The following is a 25,429-nucleotide window of genomic DNA, read 5'->3' as shown; positions in this document are numbered from 1 at the left end:
AAGCAGTCATATTTAACAACAAAAAATATGGGGAAACAAATCTATGCATTTAAGGGTAAAAGAAATCATAGCAATCAAACTTAACCTCATTTGGTTTTGCCTTTTTTTTTGTAGTTATTGAGTCGGAAGGATAAAGCCACCTTTGAAAAGTTGGAATATGTTATGAGTAAAGAAGATAACTACAAAAGGCTTAGAGACTATATCAGCAGCTTGAAGATGACTCCATGTATTCCCTATTTAGGTAAGCTGAAGAAACACTAATGGAAAACATGCTTCTCCGATGATTACAGAAACTAAACGCTATCTTTTAAGCATGCATGAAACTATTTTGATGCTTCAGTGAAGAATATAGAACCTTATAGTAACTTCACTAGCTTCAGAAAAAAAACTTCTTTTAAACCTCACAAACACTTCAGGTTTTACATGTAGTATCAGTTTTCTAGGAAACTATTTTCCCATATGCTCTATAGATATACCAATTGACTTCTGGAGAACTACTTAAATTGTTAGGCTTGCTAGCACTCTTCAAGAGCAAAATATTTGAATGTTACAGTAATTCAGGGTTTTAATTTATGAGCAGCGATAAATCACCAGCCTCTGAGATAAATAAATGTAGATCTTTGGGTTTGGAACATGCTAAAATCTGCAACTGTTGTTGCATTTAATTATATTAAACTGACAAGTGAAAATGGGTTGATAGTACTGACTCACGTTTATGAAATAATGATGGGTCAGTGATATTCCTTTGTATCTTGAAAGCTATATAAATAAATATATTTATTGATCGGTTTTAGTATTACTCAGTATCTGTTTTATTTGGTTTAAAGTGATGTGTGCTCTTATAATGTAGCTTTTCTTTGGTATCATAAGATGTCATTAATTAAGGAAAAGTTTACACATTTTTTCCTTTTTCCAGGGGGAGAAAAAGTTGATGTTTTTGTAGATATCAGGTGCTCTCGCACCTAAATTCAAGATGACCTCCTGTGGTCACTAAAGTTCATTAACCTGTGATCTCTTTGTTCATGACGACTGATACTTCTTTTACTCAGCGGGGCTATTATTTCTTTTTTTGTGATTAAATAAATAAAAACTTGATAGCCTTTTTCAGCTGTGACCAATAGTTCATCACAATACTACTTCATTTGCTTCGTAGCTTGATGCGATAAACATTACCATCATTTGGTGTTAGTATCTGGAATACCTCTAAAATGCATATATTCAGTTTTTGTGGAGCTGCAGGGATTTTATGTACTTTGTACTAGAAAAATACTTCGCTCTAGAGAGCCAATAATAATTTTAAGGACAAGCTGTCCTATAGAGTTTGTCATTCTGTCCTCATTTTTCACTTCAATGTTACATCCCTCCCAGAAAAATCCATCAGTTCCAACATGATCTTAGCAGCTGTTAATTTCCTGTGTTTTTGAGTATTCAGATGTTGGTAATTGTTCATGCCTAAAATGGAGCTCTGAAAGACTCAGCGTGAGCCCATTTTGTCTGAAGTGCAAGTGTGAGAAGTGTCAGTGTGGCACATGATCACATACTACCCCAGCTGTTGACGTAGCTGTTTGAACTAGGCTTGAATTAAAAGGGGCAAAGAAACTAACCAGAGTGTGATGTGATTAAACTTACCATTTTGTGGCTTCCCCTTCCATGTGCGCATGTGTAAGACATGCGGACTCTGTATGCTTCTGAAATGGAGTTTCTAGCTGTCCAGAAGCTTTTTACCTGTATGCTGTGATTTATGAAATGTGAAGCCAGGCTCAAATTGTTTCCTTGCCAATTAAAAAGTCTCAAGCCAACCCGCTCTCAGATTTTTCCAAGTCTCATGATACTCTGTCCCTTGCCATTATGGTCTTCTGCAACTTACTGCTATACAGAGAAATCTTCAAGTTTGGGTGTATTTGGTGTCTGACGTTTTTAAAATGCTGCCTTAATACCTGCAAGTGTATAATTAAAAGAAGACGAAAATGTTGGAAAGCAATGGTTTAAGTTTTGTTCTGTTACAGATGTTTTCCTCTTTATATGTGAGAAAACTCTTGTGCAACTTTTGGTTTAGAGTAAGCTTTAGGATTGACTTGATAATTTATGGAAGTCAAATACATATTTTCCTGCTTAAAAAGCAGGAGGGGGTTAATGCTTTTTGCTGTGACCAGCTGTAGTTAAAGAACGTTTTGTGGCCTGGTTTCATATAGCATGAATTCTCACTAAAGACATAGAGTGTTCCTCAAGCCTTTTTCTTAAATTCTCTAGAGAAATAGGAAACGCCTAGTGATGCACTCCCTCTCAAATTAATTTTGTAAGATTTAAATATGTGGCAAAAAGAACAAAATTGCTTTGCAACTACAGGCATGATAAACATGGATCTATCTTGGAAGGTTGGCTATTGAGTCCAAGTTTTCTCATTTGATCAGAGCTTTAATCTCCAGTAAGACATGAGTAGATTTGCAGAAGTATTACTTCTAAAATTCTGTTCCCGAGGCATTTCCATTAATCTAAGTGTTGTATGGTACAGAAGTAACCCAGCTTGCTTGCTTACGGTTTTAAGCTTCCAGCTGTAAGTTACAATTCCCAAAAGGATGGGGTTTTCTGCTGTTGCTTAGGGTATCAGAATCATATAGAGGGCTATTGCTGCTCCTTGTTTAAAATGCTTATCAAAGTCCAAGTCTGCTGTTTGAAATTGCGAGTGTGGCATGTGCTGGGGAGGGGGCTAACCATAAGGTCTGTTTCCTTTCCCAGAGAAAGAAGGGTTGGGGCAGGGATCCCTTCAGGGGTGATGCAGAGATCCCGAAGTTGCTGTTCTCCTTTAAACTGCTTTTTAGAAGAGTGCAGAGAATCGAGTCTTCCACAGAGAAGCATTTATCATTGCAAACCCCCGCCAGAGTAATGCTGGCCCAGGTTGAGAATGACTCTGTTTGGAAGGTCATGGGGAAAGGGAGCACATTAAGGGATCTCAGCTGAGAGTAGTGGGATGTGTGTTTTACCCTTCAGAGCTCACTAGACTTGCCACAGCACCAAATGTTTGCGTGGAGCTTTTTTCTCGACTGTCTTAGCATTGTAGTGTAAAGCTTAAATGTTTTCTTTTGTGGTCTTTGTGATGGAAATGCTTTTTGAGCCACAGAAGTACTGATTGTTTTCTTATTACTTACCACAACTTGCTTGCTGTGGACGAGGTAAAGATGTTCTTCTACACTTAACTAGGGGGAAAAAGAAATCATAAAATTTTTTCAGTTCCTTGCAGCAATGAGAAAAGTGACTTGATTTCCAAGTTCTAGAAGTGCAGGCAAAGAGCAGCACATCGGTGTGGGCTCGCTAACTTAAATGGGAGAGCGATGTTAGGTGTGCGATGGCAATAAAAGCGTGCAGCATGAAGGAAGTCATTACCTGCTCTGGGGTAGGTCATCACTGTTGCATCACCTGGCCCACTAAAGTAGCCAAACAAATGGGAACTATGTGGAGGATGTTGTTTTGCCTCAGAACGAAAACACTTTCTCAAAAGGAATCTTATGGTGGAATTCTGACAAATCTGAGGTTGCACAATGAAACAATTGAGCCGTCTCTTGAGAAGTAAGATTTTTATTGAACTAAGCAGTATTACCCTGTGAAATATTTCCTTACAGCTGTCTTTCAGGAATTATATCCAGAAATGGAAAAAACAGGTAGGTTATTGAAATATCCATCTGCTGAATATTCAGCTCAGTGATAATGCTTGCAAATAGACTTTGGAGATATTTTTGCAAACTGTTTCAGGCTTTAGTACAGGTTAAACTTTTTCAAGGTCTGTTTGGTTATATTTGGACTGAGAGTACAAGAATGGTGAAAGCTCTGTCCTGCAGGGACAGATGGCTTCTGAATGTCCAGTGCAAGAAACTTGAGGGATGCTACAGCCTCTTCTGAAAAACTTTTCAGAAAAATGTGAAATAAAATGTGAAGTTTTCTGAGTTGCTTACCCTGCTTTAGAAGATTCAAACCAAACGTTAAGAACTGATAGAATTGCAGGTATCTGAAAGTAGTAAAGTATTATGCAGTATGAACCAACCTGAGGAAGAGGTGTCACACTCTTTCTTCTCATAATCACGAACTGGCAACTTAACGTGAGTTCTCTCCTCTAAGAGCACAGCATTTATGCAGTCGGAATTTTCTAGGTATGTTTATAGTAATGTTTAGTTAACTTCATTCTGTAGCTTTAAATCAAGGGAGACTATTTCAGACGTCTAATATATAAGATAGAATTTAAAGGCTGATTGCCAGCTAATTTTACTTGGGGGGGGTGGCTGCAAAATACACCTTTCACTGACTGTTCTGAATAAACAAATAGTATTTTTGTAGCAGGCAATAGATTATTGTGGTAAAGTAAGGTCTCTTCCAAGGAGACCCAATCTGTAGGTTGAAGCAACTGGAGCTGACAAAAGTGTTCATTAAAGACCATTTCATTTCAAAGGGCCTTTTCAGTTTTTAGGTTTACCTGAACTGCTTTTCTAACCAGCTATCATAGAAAAAAGAAGAGACTACAGATTGCTTGAAATTCAGACTTTTGCGATTAAAAAGAATTTTATAGCACACTGTACAACATTTGTAACAAATGTACTCCGTATGTGAAGACCAATATCAGAATTGTAATCTTAAACGTTTGTGTCAGTTATAATTCTTGTGATTGGGGAATGAAATATGTTGGGACTGATCGTCTTTTTTTCCCCTTCCCCTACCCTCACTTAAATATTGTTGAAACTCATTAGCTTTGACCAAAAGTCTAACTACAACCCTTGCAGCCATATAATGATCAGTGAAGCTTTATCTAGAGAATGTGTTTTGAAACCAAAATGTTATTTTCTCTCCTTTGAATTGCAAGTAATGTTTTTCATAGCTGTTGGTATCAATCAATTAAAGCAACAACATTAGGTATTGATTAATTTAAGCATAACGACAATATTAGATTATTCTATTAGCATTTCTTAGGTTAAACAGGGACAAAGTTCTTTAAGATCCTAAAGGAACATATGAAGTGCCAAACAAATGCATTGATTACAATTCAGAACATCATACTAATTTTGTGTGGTGTCAGATTAAATTAGATAAACTGTATAGCTAATTACGGTTATTAAATCTCTTTGAGACTAAAAATATCCTTCTTAGTGTATAGACTCTAGTACCTAAAGTGAACATTTTGTTTCAGATTTTGGAAGCATCTTTTATGGCATTTCTTAAAAATTGGGAAAATTACATATTAATCCCAGTGGAAATTAGATATCCAGAAGGCAAAAAATTTAATATAGAGAATATCATAGTAGTACCTACAGAGGGGAAGGGAAATACGTTGTAAGAGCAGTCCAAGTTTGGGGGTGGCAGGGAGAATACACTCAGAGCTAATTCCTAATCTATGTCGGCAGAACGCTGTGTTGGAGGAAAACTTGTTAATATGCAGAGATGTGGTCCCATGAACTGCTGCGTGTGGACATCTGTTCAGACCTCATCACTCCTAACTGGAGCAGGAGAGGGGTCTCCAAGTGTTAAGCCATGATTTTATTATCAGGACTTTTCGTTTTGCCATCTAAGTTCAAAGTATCAAGAGATGTTTTTTAAGTAGGATGTTTGAATATGAAAGGGGAAAGTTTAAAAAAAAAAAAATCAATTTGGTTGTCTTGAGTTTATCAACTGCTTCATACAATCCATTTCTTTTTCTTACATGAGGAACACTTTGTGTAGGTGTTCTACAGAAGGCAGGATATGCAGGTCTTAAGGAATTCTCTACACCATTAAGAATTTTTATTTTATGTTTAATTAACCACTTCATTTTGAAATAATTATTGGCTGAAAAATCTCCCTCAGCTGGGAAGCTAGAATGTCTTCAATTTTTGGGTAGCTTCTTGGAGTAAATCTTAAACAGTAATGTGAAGTCAGATTTTCATTGAAAGTAATACCAACGTTTTTAAATAAATTGTTAAATAACTAATTAATTTTCACATTAAAGCAAGACAATGTCATTTCACATATTTACATTTAAGGGTTGAGCTGACCTGAAAAAGCATAAGCTTTTTAACTGAAAAAGCTTATATCTTGTCATTTTTCTGGATTTTTTTTACCAGCCTTAATGACTGTTTGCATAAAGTATGTTGGACTTGAAAAAAAGATAAATACGCTTTGCAAATGTGAACATTTGCTTTTGTGAATGTATGTTTAAAAAACACTGTCATTTACAGTAGAAAAGGTTTCTGTGGAGGGAAAAAAAAGGGGGAGGTGGGATGGGGAACACAACTTGGGAAAAAGACAGGAAAATCATAGGCCTGCATTTTGCAGGGGCAGATTGTGCAAAATAATGATTTAAAAGTAATATTTTATTTTTCTGGAACTCAAGCACTGCGAAGTTTATACTTGATTGCTTGAGCACTGTGGGATTTTCCTCCTCAGTCTATAGGTCTGATCATCATCTGAACTGCTTTCAAGGAGTAGGAACCTCCCCGGTACTCAGCCCAAAATATCCCATCCTGATACTTGCTCCTGTAGTGGCCGCCTCTGTACCAGACACCATTGAGATTCGAATGTGCGCACGCGTTGTACCACCAGCCGCCTTTGTGGAAATGAGCGCAGTTTCCTGTGGAACAGAGAAATCAGTAAACGTCAGCATTCAAAGAGGAGAAATGCTAAAGATCAGCAAATGCTTTCATGTTCTTACTAATTCTTAGCAGGGACTTTTTGGCACTTTGTGTTATGTTGTGGTCCTATCAGTTGCTGCTTCTACCTAAATTATGTGTTCTGTTGTAACACCTGTTGCTTAGAGGGAAGATTATTAACACAGTACTTAACAAGGCAGCTGTAAACTAAGGAGACCAACTCTCTTCAGAACACCGGTAGTGCTTCTCTATGAGCTAGCATTTAAAGCACTCGGGTTATGTGCTGTTTAGAAATACTTCAGTGGAAGTAATGTGACTTGATGCAGTCCCAAGGAGCACTCAGGTCCACAGTTCCACAAAGCTGCTTGTAACTGGTGCATTTACCATTAGAGGTTTCTTGCAATGGCTTGCAATGTTTGTCTAGCTTTATGGTTATTGACAGTTGAGGAAAAAGCAAAGAATAATTATTCAGTGCAGATGAATTATTACATTCTGCAACTTTTCTTTTACCACTAAGGCTTTAAGGGGAAGGTAGAGAGAGTAGAAAAGAACCAAAAAAAAACCGTTCTTCAGTAAGGAGAATTAAATGAAGTCATCTGTCCATTTCTCATGTATTGGTACGTGACTAAGCCTGCACCCAGCTGCAGGTCTTTCTGTGCTGTTCAGAAGCTTTTGTTCATGGGGGTTATTGTTCAGTGGCCCCCTCACTACTCACTGAGAGATCACCTGAGAAGGTACTCTGACTGCAAAGAATCACAGGTAAATGACAGGGTAGTCATTGAGCTAACTGTAAAGCTTGCTCAAGTGTGTCTGCAGTGAAGATAATAGAATTTGAATTTCTGAACCGTGCAGTGGCTTGAGTGGGAGCCTGTCAATGCAATTTGTTGTCTCTACCTATTTAAAGCATCTTTTAGTAGAATTGCTCTGTCAGAATTTGAGTACTTTATCTGTATTAATTCCTTCTTTAAAGGTGGTATCACTAATGGGATTACTGTATTTGTTTTTCAAGTACATACCAGTGTCCTTACCTGAATACATATCCCTGTCTCTGTCCAGTGTTGTAAACTGCTTTCCGTTGTGCCATATCATGGAATCGCCTGCGTTTCCTTGGTATGTTCCTAAGCGTAGCCTGTAGAACTCATTTTCGGGCTCCAAGCGGAAACTGCTGTATTCTGCATAGACTTTCTTATTGCTCCAGTCCTCTAATTCTATCAGTAGTCTGTAGTTATCCTGATTGGTAAGCATGTAAATGTTTTCTAGTCCCAGCCAGTATTCTCCATCAATGTTTCCAAATCCTTTCTGTACAGAAGATCAGAAGGTGATATTTGTTTAGTTTATCTTGGTCATCAAAACTTTTTTCAGCAGGAGTAGTATAAACCAATGGAACTGGGGTACTGTAACCATTTAAGCTTCAGAATGACTGCTTGACGCATACACTTAAATGCTTTGTTTTGCTGCCTTTAGCCACTGATTCAATTGGACTGCTACAGCAATATGAGGTAGTACCAGAATCAGCAAAGGTAGCAAGATTGTCTGTTTTCTATGATCTCCTCTTCTCAAGATAAAGGGTGAGAGAACAGGAGCTGAAAAAACATATTTTTGGCTAAGTTAATGGATTTATAAAAATGTATGAACAATGAATTGTAATGGGGTATGTTTCTAGGTTGGAAAAGGTGATCATGGATCAACAATTTCAATTTTTCAGGTAACAAAATTTTTGTTGCCTTTCTACGCAGCTAGCATTGGTTTTTAGTGTCAATGTTATCACGTACTTCATCTGTACTCTCTGTTAGGCTTACTAGAAATGAAATCTGAAGACAATTTTCCTTTGAAATCACAGATTACCAGTTTGGTATCTGTGAAGTGATACTTCATGCCTGTTGTCTCTTATCCCTGAGCGAACCAGTGGTGTTAGTGTTGTAGTGAAGGTAGGTACATTCCCCCATCATAGCTACCTGTTAGGCTTCCTAGGTTCTGATGGCTTCCTACCCTCTTTCTCAGGTCACCGATTATATAGGATATTGTCCTGGTTTCAGTTAGGACAGAGTTAATTTTCCTCCTAGTAGCTGGCAGGGTGCTATGTTTTGGATTAGAATGAGAAGAGCGCTGATAACATGCTGATGTTTTAATTGTTGTAGAGCAGTGCTTACACCAAGCCAAGGACTTTTCAGCCTCTCTCTGTCCTGCTAGCGAGCAGGCTAGGGATGCAGCAGGAGCTGGGAGGGGACAGACCCAGGACAGCTGACCCAAACTGGCCAAAGGGGTATTCCATACCATCTGATGTCATGCTGAACAATATATAGGGGTGGCTAGCCGGGGTGGAGGGGGGGGGGCCGGCTGCTCGGGGATAGGCTGGGCATCGGTCAACGGGTGGTGGGCAATTGCATTGTGCATCACTTACTTCGTACACATTATTACTATTAATACTATTATTATTATTGTTGTTGTTGTTATTCTTTTCCCTGTCTTAATAAACTGTCTTTATCTCAACTCACAGACTTCACTTTCCCGTTTCTCTCCCCCATCCCGGAGAGGGAGGGGGGAGGGTGAGCGAACGGCTGTGTGGTGTTTGACTGCCAGCCGGGCTAAACCACAACAGATATGCTGCTTGGAATCACTTTCTGGGGAAGTCCCTCTCCAGTAAAGAAATGTTCTAGGCCACTACCTCAAGCTGCAGTTCTACAAGCAGCTTAAGTTGATGTAGGATCATACCACTGTCTAAAATCAAAGCAGTGCCTGTCTCCTACAGGCTTGGGGTAGAGTGTCTATATAGCTGTGCAGAGGAAAAGGATCTGGGGGTGTTGGTCGATGCTTGCCTGAACTTAAGCCGGCAGTGTGTCCAGGTGACCAAGAAGGCCACCGGTGTCCTGGCTTATGTCAGGAATAGTGTAGCCAGCAGAGCCAGGGAGGTGATCGTCCCCCTGTGCTCTGCTCTGGTGAGGCCGCACCTCGAGTGCTGTGTTCAGCTTTGGGCTCCTCAGTATAAGAAGGACATGGAGGCCCTGGAGCGTGTCCAGAGAAGGGCTACGAAGCTGGTGAAGGGCCTGGAACACGAGTCCTGTGAGGTGCGGCTGAGGGAACTGGAGTGGTTTAGTCTGGGGAAGAGGAGGCTCAGGGGAGACCTCATTGCTCTCTACAACTCCCTGAAAGGAAGGTGTGGGGAGCTGGGGGTCGGCCTGTTTTCACAGGTAACTAGTGATAGGACTAGAGGGAACGGCCTCAAGTTGTGCCAGGGGAGGTTCGGGTTGGAAATGAGGAGACATTTCTTCTCAGAAAGAGCAGTCAGGCATTGGAATGGGTTGCCCAGGGAGGTGGTGGCATCACCGTCCCTGGGGGGTGTTAAGGAAAGGTTGGACCTGGTGCTTAAGTGAGAAATCACCTGGGAGCAAGTTTAGTCAAGGTTGGCCTGCTATTAAGCACCAGTTACGGACTTAATAAACTTTCATTGTATTATGTTCAAAATGTTTTCAGTTACTTCATAAGACATGCCATAACTACCCGATGGCATATTGGGGTGGGGATGACACTCACCACTGTTCTAAGAAGTAAAGACATTGAATAACTGTTACAGAGGAATAATTAAGATTTGAATGATAAAATTCTACAAATGCAATGCAGAAAATGAAAATCCTCATAGTAATCTTGTCATTTTCTTTGCATATATGATATCTTCAGAATATTCATTGAGTTAAACGTGGCTTAGTTCTCTCTTCAATATTAACACATGAGAATTGCAGCTCAATTTAAAGTGAGCACAGTGTCACAGGGAAAAACTGTACTGTATGAATGAAGTTAAGACAGTATTATAAAAAGATGTTCGTATTTCCTGCCTAGCATGTAGTTACTCCAAAGCAACATTTGTTTTTTGTCCTAGGTATTATGCTCGTTAGTGCATAGTATCATGGTAACGTGTTTCCCTCATACCAGCCCTTACATGTTCAGGAGTTATCTAATGTAATCTTAAAGGTGTAGGTCGATTCCTTTAATCACAGCATGGTTAGGGTTGGAAGGGACCTTCAAGCTCACCCAGTTCCAGCCCCCTGCTGTGGGCAGGGACCCCTCCCACCAGCCCAGGCTGCCCCCAGCCCCATCCAGCCTGGCCTTGGGCACTGCCAGGGATGGGGCAGCCACAGCTCCTCTGGGCAGCCTGTGCCAGTGCCTCACCACCCTCACAGTAAATAATTTCCTCCTTATATCTGGTCTAAATATACCCTCTTTTAGTTTAAAACTCTTTTTAGTTTAAATTCATTGCTAGGAATAGTTTCAAGTTGAGGCCATGATCCCACAAATCTATTAGTGTGCCTAAATGAATAATTCCACTGGCTGAGATTGCTTACTCATAGGGGAGACGGTTAAGCTTTTTCAGTATTTATTGTAGTTCTCTGTGTATTAATAGAAAGCATGTGTTTAGTTAGGTCCTATTAATAAATAACTTCCCAGTCACTGTCTAGGGTAGCATGTCTCTCAACCATTGTTGTTGTGCGTTACAAATGCAGGCTCTTTCAGACTGTAAGTCAGTCAATACAAAGTTAAGCAATGCTTTCAGTGAAAGGGAATGTTCCTGCTGAAATATATCCCTCTTTGAGGAATGACCCTTCTGGATGATTAATTTCCTTTCTAACTTAAGCAACTAGCTATTTCCAACACTTCAGTATATCATTCAGTAGAAACATTTGGAATGAAGAATTGCGTTGGAAACGTTAGCACCTTCTTGATAGTGGTAGATAATGTAGTCACTGTCACACCAAAGAGAAGCTGCTGATTTTCAGAATTTGAGTTTACCTTGTAACTGTCCCAGTTCCTGAAAAAGTTGACAGAGCCATCTGTCCTCTTCTGAATAACTGCCCATCCTCCAGGGTCCAAGCTGTTCTCACACCATAGCTGCATCGGTTCATTACTGTTTTCAGGCTTGATCATATAAATCCCACTGTTGGAATACCCAGCTTCTTTGGCTTGTTGGCAGTCTTTGAATGGACCTTTTTGAAAAGAAGTACAGTAAGCATACAAGCTTGGCTATGGTGTGCACATTGTTCGAGGATATTTGATATTTTAGTGAAAGACTTAGAAACAATGGAAAGTCAATAATTCAATTAAGGTAAAACTACCGTGAAAAACAGTGTAAAAAGTTACTCTGTGTATGCGTGTGATATATATATATATATCAATATCCTATGCGTATATATATCTTTAATAACTTCACTTTGCTAAACGGATAATACACTTCAGTTATCAGCACCTGATTTTTATCTGTTCGTGTCAAAGATTTGTTCTCATATTCGTGATGTTGAAGAAGTGCAGAAATTATCATTTTTATTAACTGTTTTCTCCTTTACCATTTAGACAGAAGTTAAATGACAGCTTATTTCATTGCCTTTGGGCACCCATTTGAAACTGGTCAAAGCTGAAAATCAAGAAAACCAGACACAAAACACCCAAACCAAAACGAAGCCCCCCACACTTGAACACACAGTGGTAGATAGTTTCTGTAAGAAATACTTACTCCCAGAGTCTACAGATGTGGAATTTAGGGATAGAGTATTCTTATGCTGCATCACTCTTTAACCTTTATATACTTACCTGGTTCCAGGAGCAGCCTGCTAATGGTAGGTAGGAGTCTGTGCAAGTTTCAAATTCTGTCCATGTGGGAAATATGCAAATGGATACTGAAGAAGAAAATATGCAAGTGGTGGCAAAGGGCTTTTGAGCAGCTAACAGGGCCCACATACGTGTTTTCAGGGTTATGATTCTAAAGAAACATGCGGTTGACAGTGCTGCTTGAAAGCTCTATTTCGGACCACGTGAATACTGGTTTTACAAATACTGCTTACAGAAGAGCATCTAGTAAGAAACCAGCAGCTTAAATACTTCTAAAATCTTTAAAATCATTGCTTTGTATAGTTTGCCTTTCAGTTTTTCAGTTTTAGGTAGTATTTTCATCTGCTTTTTTTTTTTGAAAACTGTCTGTTGTGTGTCATTATGTCAGTTGAGTTGATCAGAGACGAGCTATTTAGTAATGAAAAGCAGGATGTGTTCTGATGGCTAGTAAGTGTCGGATGCCTTAAATGTATTTGAAAATTCAAATTCAGTTAATCTGAAAAAGAAATTACCTACTGCTTTCCTTTCTTTTTTTTAAGACTCAGTTTCTCAAATCTGCTTGGAAGTTCGTAGAAAACCCTCATCATTCACAGAAGAAACTAATGTGCAAAGAAGCATAAAAGATTGTTGTTGAGGTTATTTTTTAATTAAAAGTAGAGGTTGAATGGAAGTGACCTTCACTGCAGATTAATTTTCCATGACAAAAGCAAATTGAAAATCACTTTTTAAAAAAATAATTTTAAGGTAGTAGTTGCTAGGTGTATAAGTTTGTAATTAGCAGGAAATCCGTAGAACATTTCATATTAATTACCATGCAAAAAGTTTGTGTAATGAAGGTGACTTCTTGCAGCTTCTGGTTGCAGCCATGCTAGCAAGCATGCTGCAGGTATTGTGCCATAGTTGGAAGTCTTGCTGCATACTGTGCTGTCAACATTTGATGTTTTTGTCATTCTTACAGTGCTTGCAGTAATAGCTTGGGAAAGAAATAATGTAGCTTTGATATACTCGTGCCTTTTTTCTTGCTCACGATTAAAATGTCCATGTAGATTGTGTACATTGCAACGTTTGTACAGTGGGCTTCCTGGGCGAAGTTAGCCTCGTTTCCTGTCGTTGATTACCTAAAGTAAATTTGGGATCTGTACAACTGAACATGAAGGTCATTCTAGAAGTATTATTGCCCAGCAATTATTGCATTAGAAGAAGTGTGAACAGAGAAGTAGGTTTTTAATAATTTAATTAAACATTGAAAATAGCTCAATTAGATCTGCTAAGTATTATTTCCTGTGATTTTCTCTAGAGGAGGTATTGAGGGCGTACTTCTGCATGAGAGAACTGAGCAGATGTTTGGAGTGGTATTAAGTAGCTTTTAAGGCAGACAAAATTGTACTAGTCCAAGTTCTTGAAATTTAGCTGGCATTAAGGTCGCAGGATGTAATTTATCTGTTTTTTGATACTTAGATTTGTCTGTGGGCTTATTGGAAGTTAATGTTGCAGTAGAGATGACAAACTTCTGCTTTTAGTATTAGGAAATCCAACAAATCGCATAACTTTTGGTGTATAGTCTGAAAACATTTTTGAAAAGTAAATTTTATTACATTTAATTATTTTATATTCCTGGTATTAGAACAGATCCATTTCTTGTTCAGTGGAAATGCTAAGATTTGTGAAAGAGTGAAAGATTTGCCACGGTGTTGGTGTGGGTAGAGGCGCTCTGGCTGATGAAAAAAGCCATAACTGTTTAAAGTCTTATTGCCTTTATAAATTCAGTTTGAAAATGTATTACCCGTGTAAGGAATAGATACTTCATGCATATCTTCTGTAACAGTCTGTGTACACTAAGCTGCTGGGACAAACTGACTTTGGTTATAGTTTTTAACTAGTTGTAAGTTATAAATAATCTGAGAAGATGACCTGTTAAATAATTTACTTCTAAAATCAAGTTTTAGACTTATGATTTAGTACGCATCATATTCAATTTTAAATTAAATGGTAGAGAGGGAAAGCAATGAAATACTTTTAGTTGGAATCTTAGTAAAATAGTGGCTGAATCCTACTTTAAGGATGGCAAGTGTTATCTTGAACAGGTAACAGAAACCATGCTTGTGTAAGCTTCATAGGGAGGATTTTAGTCAGTAGTAAAGAATAAATCCTCCCCCACCCTCCAAAAAAAACCACCACTGGACCTTTGCTTAAAAACAAGTTGCATTGTTATCTGAGATACATTAGCAGTAGAGTGGGTTGTGTGTGTAGAATTTTTGTAGCTGTTTAATTTTTTACACTGTGGCAGTAAAACCTGGGGGAGATGGCTCTTACTGCAAGGATTTAGATAACTGTGGCAACTATAATTCACAGGAACGTATTTCCTCAATTTCTAGAGCAATCTTAATGTAAATTAAACTGTTCAGAAAATTAGATCTTTCTTCTGTTCCCCCGGATATTTTTCATTTTGATCCCTACCAACAATTTAAAACACGCACTGACCTTTCTGTAAAATTCTTGTGCGTGCAAGTATTTGTTTACTATGATTTCTTCAAATACAGTTGGAAAAAGCTCCTGATTTTTTGGTCTGGTTGCTTATTCTGTCATAACCATGTCTTTGACAGTCCTGTTTCTAGATGGGACTGTTTAGTTTTTATTGGTCTTTTTGGACGTCTTAATACATTATAAACAGTCACGATCTTTTAACTGTAAATTTCATTTTTCTGTAGCGTAGGGAATTTTGCTTCTGTACATCATTAAATATGCTTACCTTCATTTCAAACAAGAGTGATAATAACTAGGCATTGTGTTGCAATTTGGTTTTGGTGATTGATGGTCTACCAGCTGGAGTGACTCTCAACCCTCATTTTCCCCAAGATACTGCAAGAAGCACTTAAACTTCAAACTCAAGACAAATATTGAGTAAAAAAATTGTATAGCTTGTAATAAGCTTCCTAAGATTCCTTTTTGTGTTCCCTTGCAAAAATGGGTTCAAACTCGGTAGGGGTAAAGGGGTTGATGGTTTAGAGAACTGGAGATGGTTTAGAGAAAATATTTAGTGCAATCGCTTCATTTTTATATGTACATCAGGCATATAATGAGAGAGGAACACATGCATGAAAAAACAAAGAAAACTTTGAAACATGGGCTTTCTGGGAAGCAGGAAATCACTTTTTTTAGAATTATGCTTTTGCTGTCTGACCGGACATTAATGCTTTATATTAGCTGTTTCCTTTGTGTCATGATGTGTGACTTAAATTCTTGTGACATCTGGCATTTTAGTTGGGATTGTGCCTGAACGTTTTGCAGACCCTGAATAAAAATAGTTGTTCTCTACAACTCAGCAGCAGCTAGTTGTTTGTAATGTTGTGGAACAGTCGCAAATAAATGTTTGCCTTCATCTTAGGAACCAAGCTGAATTTCTAACTGTGACTAAAGGCAATTTAAAAGGGGGGGAGGAGAGAGGGGAAACAACCCTTTTGCTGTGCAAGTTAACAGAAGTCAAGAACAAGAGCTAGTGTGGATGTCTGAGAACAACGTAGCTTGTTTTTGTGAATCTTTTTTTTCTTGTACTTCTTAAAAAGTTTTAATAAAGTAAGTTGTGGCAGAATTCAGGACATCTCAGCAGTAGTTAATTTTCCTGTCACTAGTTTTGTTTCTAGTGATGAATGAATTTGTGTAATGGCCTAAAGAATGTAATGTATGAAGATGTGATACAGCCCCTTAATGTATTTTCATAATATTTATGGTATTAATTTAACTTGACATCAGATTGCTGGGAATGTAGTTACTCATTTTAAATTTTCAAAGTTGAATGCATCTAATTAGACCTAGCCTTCATTCAATTATCCTTTCAGACTTATCTCTGGAGTATTTCAGCCAGAGTCATTGCACCACTGTGCTGGTGGATTTACACGCTCATTTTAAAGCAGTTCAGAATTCAAGGAGTAAAATTCTTCTAAGAGGGAGTAACTTCTGGCAAATGTATGTGTGTAACTATACAGGACAACTGCTTAAAATTTTGTCTACTGAAGATTAGTTATCTTTTCTGGCATTCACTGTTTCTAGTTACTGTTTCATGTAACTAGTAGGAATCCTCAGAGAGAGTGGTAAATACTAGAAAGCATATGCTAAAAACGAATTTTCATTCCATCTGAATGAATTTTTCATTTCAACCCAACTGGAGACGCAAGCCCCAAGACTTTGTGACTCAAAGGCGTTAATTCTTCAGACTGAATTTCTGAATATCAGCTATTTCAACAAATTCGTCTTCTGCAGCTATACCTTAAAATCACAATCGGGAGGAAGGACTAGCTGTACCAGGTACCTTTAATTTTTCATTCCAGTTCTATAGTCAGGACAGTTTCCCTCTGAAGCAGAGAAATCTCAGGTTAGATAAACAATAGGTAACTCACCTTCGTTAATTAAAGCCAGCGGTGGTACTCTGAAAGGACTCTTTGTAGGTGAAGTAGCTGGATCAGGCGGTGGTCTTACATCTCTGTCTCTAGGGTAACCCGGGTCTCGCTGTATCTCGTTACCTCCCAGAAGAACGGGGGTGTATGGCTGACTGTTGGGGATGTGCTGGGGCACCACCTGGACAAGTGGTGGAGACCCATGGGTGTCCTGCCGCGAGAAGATTCTCAAGCACTGCTCTTCCAGGAGGGAGATAATCACAGACTGATTATTTACAAGATCGGTCAGTGCTGCGTATTTTACTTCAAGCTCCTTGTATTTTGTTGCCATCTTCAACATTTCTGTTGTAACATTAAGGACTTTGTTTTCCAGTTGGGAAAGTTCAAGAGAGTTATCACGCTTTCGAATTATCTCATGCAAGAGTTGCATATAGAGTTGAGTGACCCGAGAGTTCATATTACGGCTTTCCTTCCTCAGTAACTTTACTTCATTCACGATGTTTCCATCCACATCCACCACCAACTGCAAGATGTCAATCTCCCGCTTTTGCTTGGACAGCACATCCTTCAAGTTCTCTATGTCCATTCTTGTGACTTCATCTTTTCTGTTACCAGTACCTGGTTCGTTAGTATTCACACAAATTGGCCCTGTGATCTTCTGTTCAGGGACCAAGAAGGTGTAACCACATTTCTTTCCTTCCTCTCCACTGTCTGCTGAACGAGGATGCCTCCGTTGGGATGTCTTATTGAGCGTTGATTGTTCGGTACAGCGCCCGATAGAAAGCAGTAGGAACAACAACACACCCAAAGTCCATTTAAATATCTTCATTCTGAAGCAGGTATGATGACCTTCAGAAGACTGTTGAACGTATGGAAGGTAAAATAATTAGAGCTGTAATGAAGGCAGCTGTAATTGAAGCAGGTGTAGTGCTTCAGTTGCCTAAACTGAGTTTTGCAATGCTTATGTGCATGTAGACAAGCATTTGAAATCTTCAAGTTAGATTACATTAGGTTAGTTTCTACTCCCTGCAAATAAAGCACAAGCTTATAGGCCATGCATGGTGCTTGCAGAATATTGTCAGAAGGGGGAAGTAGGGAGGCAGTGATTATTTTTCAAAAACTTTTATATACATAAATTTTGGACTTTGGATTGTACAAGTTTTTCTGTGCTTTTGTTAGGTTCATGTATATACCTGTAGGCATATACTTTCAAGTATTTTATACATACTTATGTATATGCACATGTTTTTCAAGTTTATGTACACACAAACATGGTAGACTTGAAAAATATATGTAAAATACACACGTGCACCCTGCTATAACACTACTTTTGAGCATTAATGTTAGATAGAGTATGAGCTAAACATAGTTGTCTTTAATGTTGATGAAAATTACATATTTGAGTAACTTCAAATTCGTAAGGAAAGCCAGTAGCGTGGTTTGAACTGCACTTGTGTATCCCTACTTAGCTATTTTTTAATTGTTGTCACACTGCTTTCATATATTGGAGAATGTGTTTATCCTAATAGCGTTGAAGTGTTGGGTGTTTTACCAGTCTAAATACCACACTGAAGTGTTTCATTCACGTGCTAAGAAAATAATGTATTTCTTTTAACTCGGTGTAAAGAACTGAAATGCAATGATAAAAACACAAATAGTTTGAGAGTCATTTTTCACTTTGATTTCAAATATTTGAGATGATTAACAAAGGCAGCACAAAAACTGGGGGGGGGGAAACACCTCCCATTACATGTTTAATTTGGCTTGTCAAGTAGATCGCTCTTCCCTCTGATCCCAGCTGCTGATCTGGCTGTCCTTTGCAGTCTAATGTTAGCAGTTGTACAAGCCTGGTACAGTGGCCTTTGTGTGGTTGCATAGAAGAATAAAATAAACCCAGAGAAGGCTAGCAATTTTCATGTTGTTCATGCCAAATTCAAGTTTAAGTGCGTTTGCAATCCTGAAGCAGTTACCCTGATGGAAGAGCAGATGAGTACTGCTTCCTTGGCCTTCAGCTTTACAAATGGTAAGATGGCTTTGATGCCAGGTCACTTCTCTGCGTTCTGGTGCTGGCTTTAATATTATTGCTGCAAGTGACATCTGTTCAGAGTAAATCTATCAAGTCTTTATTTTTTGCCTCTATTAAGAGCAGTGGATGCAAATTTCAAAATATTCTATGTGCAATCAGGAATTATTTCTAGGTTTCTTTAGCAAATGGTTTATTGTTGCCTGAAAATAAATTTTATTTTGTTGACAGTTGTATTCCAAGCTCTGCTGTAGAGGAGAAGAAAATACTTGCATTTAACACTTTGAAAATAATTTCTTGCTTTACAATAAATGGAAGGAATACATAAAAGCTTGAGAATATTTATATTTAAATATTTGGCTCTATATATTTCACTCTTAATATGTAGCAATAGGTGTTTGGGTATATGGACTGTTACTTTCTTTTCAGAAATAGAATTCGGTTAAAAGGTTCGTTACTTGTTTTCCGCTGAAGGTATACCTTCTATTAAAAAAAAAAAAGAAAAGTATCACTTTTCTCTGGGGCTAGCTGTGTATTTTTCTTTAGTAATTTCAGACTTTAAAATATTAATCTCTTAGGCAGTGCTCAGAGTTGGAAGTTCATTAGGTTAAATTTTCTCATGAATCGTGGTAAAAACGCGGGCAATAAGTCTGTGTGTGGTATTTAACTTGAGAACGATGAGCTGAACTAATTGTGCAAAGTTTGACACCTCTGCAAAGTCCCTTAAATTATTTTTCAATATTTTAAGTTCAGTAGCAGGAAAGGTGACTTCATGGCACATTAAGAGTGAAACTGTAGTACCAGTATTCTACTATTTCTTCTTTTCACAATATATAGTGGCTACTTCATAGCCCTAAAAGGTGAATAACAGTTTAGACCCTGGCAGGTTTTTAAGACCCTATACGGTTACTAAAATAATCAGTGGCTGGGGGGTGGAGGGGAGGAAGCAATATATTTTTCCCCTGAAACACATTAAAACTGAAGTGAATATTTAAAAAATAAACGTTTTGCAGTGCAGCCCCCTGGCTGACCAGGTATGCTGTAGCAGTTTGCTTTCCACGTATCTTTTAAGCATTATGTTCATTTTGAGTATGTATTGGGTAAAATTAGAAATTTTGTCAATATCTGTGCTGTCAGGCCATAAAATCAATGAAATCACCGAATGTAGCATAACCAAATGCAACAGCTGCACAACGTTATGCCTTAAAACTTTTAAGTAATTCAAGCATCTTGAACTAAACTGACTCATTGAGATAAGCAGAGATGAGCAGCTTCTGAGAACCTACTTGATAGGTAAAATGCGTGCTTCCATGGAAATCTTGGAGTTGAAAAAAAATGAAATGTTTTAAGATGTTGCTTGGGGTGTTTGAGCAGCGTAATGCTGAACTTGTTATACAAGAATTGGTTCTGTGTAAGATACTTACCTGGAGTTTTAATCATCTTAGAAGGAAATGAAAATACTGTTTCAGAAATTTCCTGATGTTCTGGGCAGGCAGCTTAAAAAAATATAAACTGCTTATCCAGAATATCCCCAAATGATGGCCTAATATGTAAGACTTTAAAATGACAAATATTAGAGTTGGGAAGTAGTTGGAGGGTTTTCTTTAATTAGCTGCCTTATGTCACAGGTTCCCAGTTTAGATTCTTAGGTTGTGTCATAACTGCTAGGAGATAAAGTAGTTGAGGCTCAGAGTCTTAAAGGCTTCCTGCAAGTCTAGAGTTGCTTGTGGTGAGGGGTATTGTTGAAATACCTGAATACAAACCTTGAAAAATAAGCAAGAGAGATGGTGATTACAGATGCTATCACTTTAAAATGTATTATATAAATCTGTATGAGCTGTCATGTTTTTGAAGTTAGAATATACTGTCACTTTGTCATGTTTCTGTGCTGAGCAGTCTTGTGTCAGATTTCTGAAGTGGCATTGCCTGTGTTCTGGTGTGCTGATGTTTTTCTATTGCATCTGCAGAAGAACATGTAGAACTACTCAGAGCAATGCAGGCTTCATAATCATGTTGTTGGAAATGTTCAAAGTTGTGGATAGGGTTTCAATACCATTTTAAGTTTAATGCTGTTTCTTTTCTAGATCGATCCCTATAAATGAAAGTCTTATTTCCAAAATTAGTTTTTATTACTTGAAAAAGTGCTAAAAGGAACAAAATTGCAATTTAATAGAGCAAAGTAATGTAGTAGCTACTATTTTTAATTTTTACTGAGAAATTACAAGAACGTGGGCTGTGTTAGCTAAAAATATTGTATTGCTTATAAATATTAGAGTTGCAGGGATGGGGAAGTGTGGAAGCTTATATTTGACTTTTTTAAAAAAACTATCTCCACAGCAAACAATTTGTTCTCTGTTGAACTGCTTTGAATTTCGTGTCCAACAGGAAATAAAATTTGGAGACACCCACAGCACAAATTAGAAAATCTGTTCTTTCAGAGCTGATGAAGACCACTTCTCCTTGGGCAATGTAGGTTGTTATGACTGAATGTAAGGGAAGTATTGCAGGTAAATGTGAACGTAGACTTCCCTTTGTATGGACAGCGTGGTGCTGTACGTATCTTTATCCAGAAGATTTGTCGAAAGGATATGGTCAGATGATAAATACCGCACGTGCCCTTTTTCATAAGCCTCCATGTATCATCACGTACAACAGGAAGAAAAACAGCCAGTTGTTTTTGATTTGTTTTTGAGAAAGTAAGTGATAATGGTGAAAAGGAAGGTCCTGTGAACATGACAGCAGTTAATCAGGGAGCTCTACTATTGATGTTACGCATACTTTGTTTTATGTTAAGCATTATCTAAGCAGCTAAAATAATTAGAGCTATTTATATCTACACAAATAAGCACAGCCTTCGTGTGGTTTTAGTTTAGAAGTGGGTTCATAGCATTGCAAGTTGTATTGCTGTGGGGAGAACGCTACAGAAGAAGCGTTCACGTGGATTTCTGATGTATCTGTGTTTTTGTAAATTAATTTCCCCTGTATAAACAAATGCTTCTCCAGTAAGTCACTCTGGCTTTGGTGGAATAACGGGATTGCTTTCAATTGTGTTGATTGGAATCCAGGAACAATACATTTGTGGGTTTTCTTTGTCAGATATATAACATATTGATTTGCAGAATTCTACTGTTAGATGAACCGGAATCAGATCCCTTTTAGAAAAGGCCATCTAAAAATATTCAGGTGGTTTTGAAGCAGTTGCTGCCAATGTGTCATTCTACAAACGATAGATTCTTAGAAATGCTCTGCAGAAGAGGTTTGTAAACCTTGTCCTACAAGATACTCTGAAAACACAGTACAATATCGTAACACTTCCAGCTTTTTGGTGAAGTTTTTTTATGTGAGGATTCCTTTACATTTGTTTGCACCAGTAATGTTTGTTTAGAGCATTTTAAAAAGTGGGTACAATAGACTGGTGCATTTTGTGTTTGCAGATGTGTTATATGGGGCCTCCAGGGTTCTCTGTGGAACAGATACGGAAGGCATCAATCGTCTAGCGATGTTTGCTGTAGGAACTTGTGCTTCATTCATCGCTGAATAAATTGCAAGGACCAGACTAATAGGGCATGTTATGAACAACCAGTTGAGCCCAGTAAAACAATAATTAAAACCTGATAATAGCCATGTAGTTATTGGCCAAAGTTTACACGGCGTATTTTTCCATCATATATGAGAGCATTCTAGTGGCAACACCATAATATTAGCAGTCCATTATTTGTTCAAAACGAAGCATTTCAAAATTTCAACTCTAAAGTTTGAAGACAGCAAAGGAGAAGGAGTTAAAATCTTGCATGTTGCCATTTTATTGCTTTAAAGTTATTGACTCAGCTGTTTTCATTTGGAAAAGATTTAGGAATTGTTCGAAGCAATGTAAATCAAAAGCTTGGGGAATAATGAATGAATGGAGACTGGCGTCCAAAGCACATAATGTAGATTTCAAATGTTTTTGTTGTCGTTACTTAGGTTGTTCCTTTAATGTGTAAGAAGCACAAAAGGATAGTAAGGAAAAGGGCTCAAGAACTTGGAAAGGATCCATCTTTCTGTTTGTCAAGACTGCTTCAGACTTTTTCATTCCATAGCTCCTAATTTTAATTTTTTCCGTAACACTTTGTCTCTTCTTTTAGAGTCACCCCCTTCGTTCTCTCCTATTGTGCCAGACATTGCTGAGAGTTTAATATGAACACGTAACTTAAATGGTTTCCCATTGTCCTGGATTATTTACTGTACTCTCATTGCAAAGACAGTATGAAGAAAGGCAAAAAGTGTAAAATTCGTTTAACAAGTTTTCTGTTTTTTTTTTCTGTACCTTCATCTTGGGTTTGTAAAAGTGTTCTTTATTTAATCATTGACTTTGAAACTGTCTTTCCCCCTCTCCCACCACCCCCATAGAACTGTAACAAAACCCTCTATTTTCCACTTATTTTCCACTGTTGCCTTGCATGTTGCATTTCATTTTTCTGAAACTATTTGGAAACAAATTACTGCTAAATTAAGTTACAGTTAACTTCTCTCTCATTCCACAAACCTTTAAAGGAAGGGGTTAGTGTCCATTACAGCAATTTCTTTGGATTTTCAGTTCCATAATTGTTTGTGCTGCAGACTTAATTATTTTCTGAAGCACTGTATGACTCAAGTTTCTTGGTTGATTGTACAACTCAGACTACTTCTACTACTCAGAAGTAACATAATTAAAACTTTAGTTGCAGAGGTACACATTATTGCTACTTAGAGATGTGCACTGGTTTACGTGTTATTTTACAGTACTTTTATTGAGGTGTCCATTTTCTAGTAATGCTAGGTCTGTGCTTTAATGCTGGGCAACATAGAGCTTCCCCGAAGTCTACAGAAACTTTGGCTTTTGCTTTCTCGGGGGATCTGAATTTCATGTTAATATGTTCACAATATTTAAATTACATGCTTAACAAAGAATCTAGTAGCACTGATTTTCTGTAACTTTATAGAACATAAAATTTACAGAAGATTTACAGCTAAGCAACTGAAACTTCCAACTGGAACGAGTTAGGCAGAGTGCTTTTTAATTCTTTCCAAGTTTCCAAAGTCTACCGAATGCCACAAAAGCGAGTTTTATATTTTAGCTGTCAAACCGTTCTCAGGCTGAGAGATCTGTTTGTTCACAATTGTATGTGGATGGTAGATGCATGTACAATTCACAAATAGCTCAAAATTAGACTTGCGAGAAAGAATAACATTAAAACTTACCAAGGGGGGGAAAAAATCTTGCAGCTGTTTTGCTTCTGTGGTAGATGGAGAATCCAGAGGCCAAGTTGCGTTGTCTCTCTGCGTTACCCGATGTTGTGGATTGTTAATCTGCAGTTGGAGTTGAAAACTGCTTTTGTCTTTCTCTGTTAGATCCAAGCTGTACTGAGGAATTGGGTTTCTCCATGCGATGACTGAGCTATTTAAATCATTTAAAAATAATAATGGGGAAAAAAAGTTCCAGTATGTTTTTATTCCAGAAAAAAAAGAGAGCAATGCCTCTTTGAAACTGCAGTGTTTTACTCTCACATGCAGAAGTGCACTAACCAGCTACAGCTGACCCAGATTCCATATACATCACATTTGGACAGTTTTTTTAAACAAACACACACCAGACGTAGCTGTTCAGCCCACCTATGATGTCACTGCCAACACATGGAAAGCAGAAGAAACTCCTCCTTCGGATTTCCTATCCATACCCTCCAGAAAAGGGAGGGGGTAGGGAGGCCAAGGAGCCCTGAACAAGGGAAGATTGTTTGCCAGCCGAAGGGAGGGTACCATATGGCAGCAGACTGTGCAAGAGTTCAGCAGGCAATTACAAATCAAACATTTTTACTACGCTGCCTAAAGATGCCTTTCAAGTTATTACAGTGCTGGGCTTCATTTAGAAGAAAGATTCTTTCAGGCTGATAAAACTCAATTTGTGTTGCTGGGAATAAAAGGGGCAGCCTGGCTGGATACAACAGGAAAAATGAACCATTTATAGGCCGGGAGAATGTTCAACAGAACGTTGCATTCAATTCTTGACGTTCACTTAATAGGAAATAGTTTGAGTTGTTAAATGCATGAAGTCTCTGCTGCATGTGGAAAACATTAAAGCTGTGTGCGATGGTTTTGGGTAGGTATCAGAATATTTGATAACATCTGATTAGCATTAGAAGTAGCAAAAGCTGCAGAGGTTATGCCCTGCGAGGAGTGCACAACGCAGTTGTGTCGAGCTGGGCAGCACTTCTGTGCATTCATTTCACTTCTAGCGATCTCTCTGGTTCCTTCAAAAAGAACACACCAGTTCCTTTTGCAAGAACTACCTTTGTATGCTTTCAGAACTGTTTTAGACTTCATAAAAATGTATCAAATAATCTTAGGGAATAGCTCTCTACGGAAGAGCTCTTGATGTAGCTAAAAGAAAAATCCATGCAAGTCACTCAGAAAGATTGGGTTGTAAAATCATGGGTAACACTGCAGGTGCTTCTCATAGTGAATTTCTTTAATTGATAAGCATGATTTACTGCTTTCTGTGGAAGATCAAGCAGGTTTGGGATTTTTAAGGCCCATATGTGGACATTGCTAAGCAAAGTTAAGTTCAGGATAGCTTACGCAGTCTAGATAGCATTGCAATAGGAATGTGAGTATCTGATCTTTCTGATTATTTTTTCTATTTTTTAATAAGCTGATATGAGCAGAATAGAAAATAGAGAATTTTAGTAGTAGATCAGGTCATGTGTAATACCTTTTTATTCACTTTTTTATATGCCACCTTTCAACCGCAAGTATTTTAATTTGTTTCTGTGTGTGCGCGCACACGCGTGTGTGTGTGT

The 25,429-nt window shown here is 38.1% G+C and overlaps 2 protein-coding genes across 8 annotated transcripts in view; one reads left to right on the top strand and one right to left on the bottom strand.

Annotated features, from left to right (window-relative positions):
- RALGPS2 (Ral GEF with PH domain and SH3 binding motif 2) overlaps positions 1-25,429 on the top strand; it is a 146,099-nt gene that overhangs the window by 82,735 nt on the left and 37,935 nt on the right. For all 7 annotated transcript variants that reach the window (XM_040565017.1, XM_040565022.1, XM_040565016.1 and 4 more), the window contains one exon: positions 115-241. In XM_040565017.1, coding sequence (XP_040420951.1) covers positions 115-241 — 127 coding nt within the window. The remainder of the gene's footprint in view (positions 1-114; positions 242-25,429) is intronic.
- On the bottom strand, positions 3,560-24,240 carry ANGPTL1 (angiopoietin like 1). Its single transcript, XM_040565023.1, has 5 exons — positions 23,835-24,240; positions 16,595-17,450; positions 11,388-11,581; positions 7,634-7,904; positions 3,560-6,586 (listed from the first exon to the last, which is right to left on the bottom strand). The coding sequence occupies exons 2-5, from the start codon at positions 17,418-17,420 to the stop codon at positions 6,399-6,401; spliced, it is 1,479 nt and encodes a 492-aa protein (XP_040420957.1). The 5' UTR covers positions 17,421-17,450; positions 23,835-24,240; the 3' UTR covers positions 3,560-6,398.

Source organism: Cygnus olor, chromosome 8, assembly GCF_009769625.2.
Source record: "Cygnus olor isolate bCygOlo1 chromosome 8, bCygOlo1.pri.v2, whole genome shotgun sequence".
NCBI classification, from domain to species: Eukaryota; Metazoa; Chordata; class Aves; order Anseriformes; family Anatidae; genus Cygnus; species Cygnus olor.
Note: the sequence above shows the minus strand (reverse complement) of the source record. Positions and strands in the feature narration are given on the sequence as shown.

What these genes read in the sequence shown, in the direction of transcription:
- ANGPTL1 (XM_040565023.1), bottom strand. Translation starts at nt 17,420, where the DNA reads ATGAAGATATTTAAATGGACTTTGGGTGTGTTGTTGTTCCTACTGCTT. An exon ending in GCTGGCTTTAATTAACGAAG is followed by an intron (nt 11,582 to 16,594) that starts GTGAGTTACCTA and finishes CTTTTCAAAAAG; the next exon opens with GTCCATTCAAAGACTGCCAA. An exon ending in GGAACTGGGACAGTTACAAG is followed by an intron (nt 7,905 to 11,387) that starts GTAAACTCAAAT and finishes TCTTCTGTACAG; the next exon opens with AAAGGATTTGGAAACATTGA.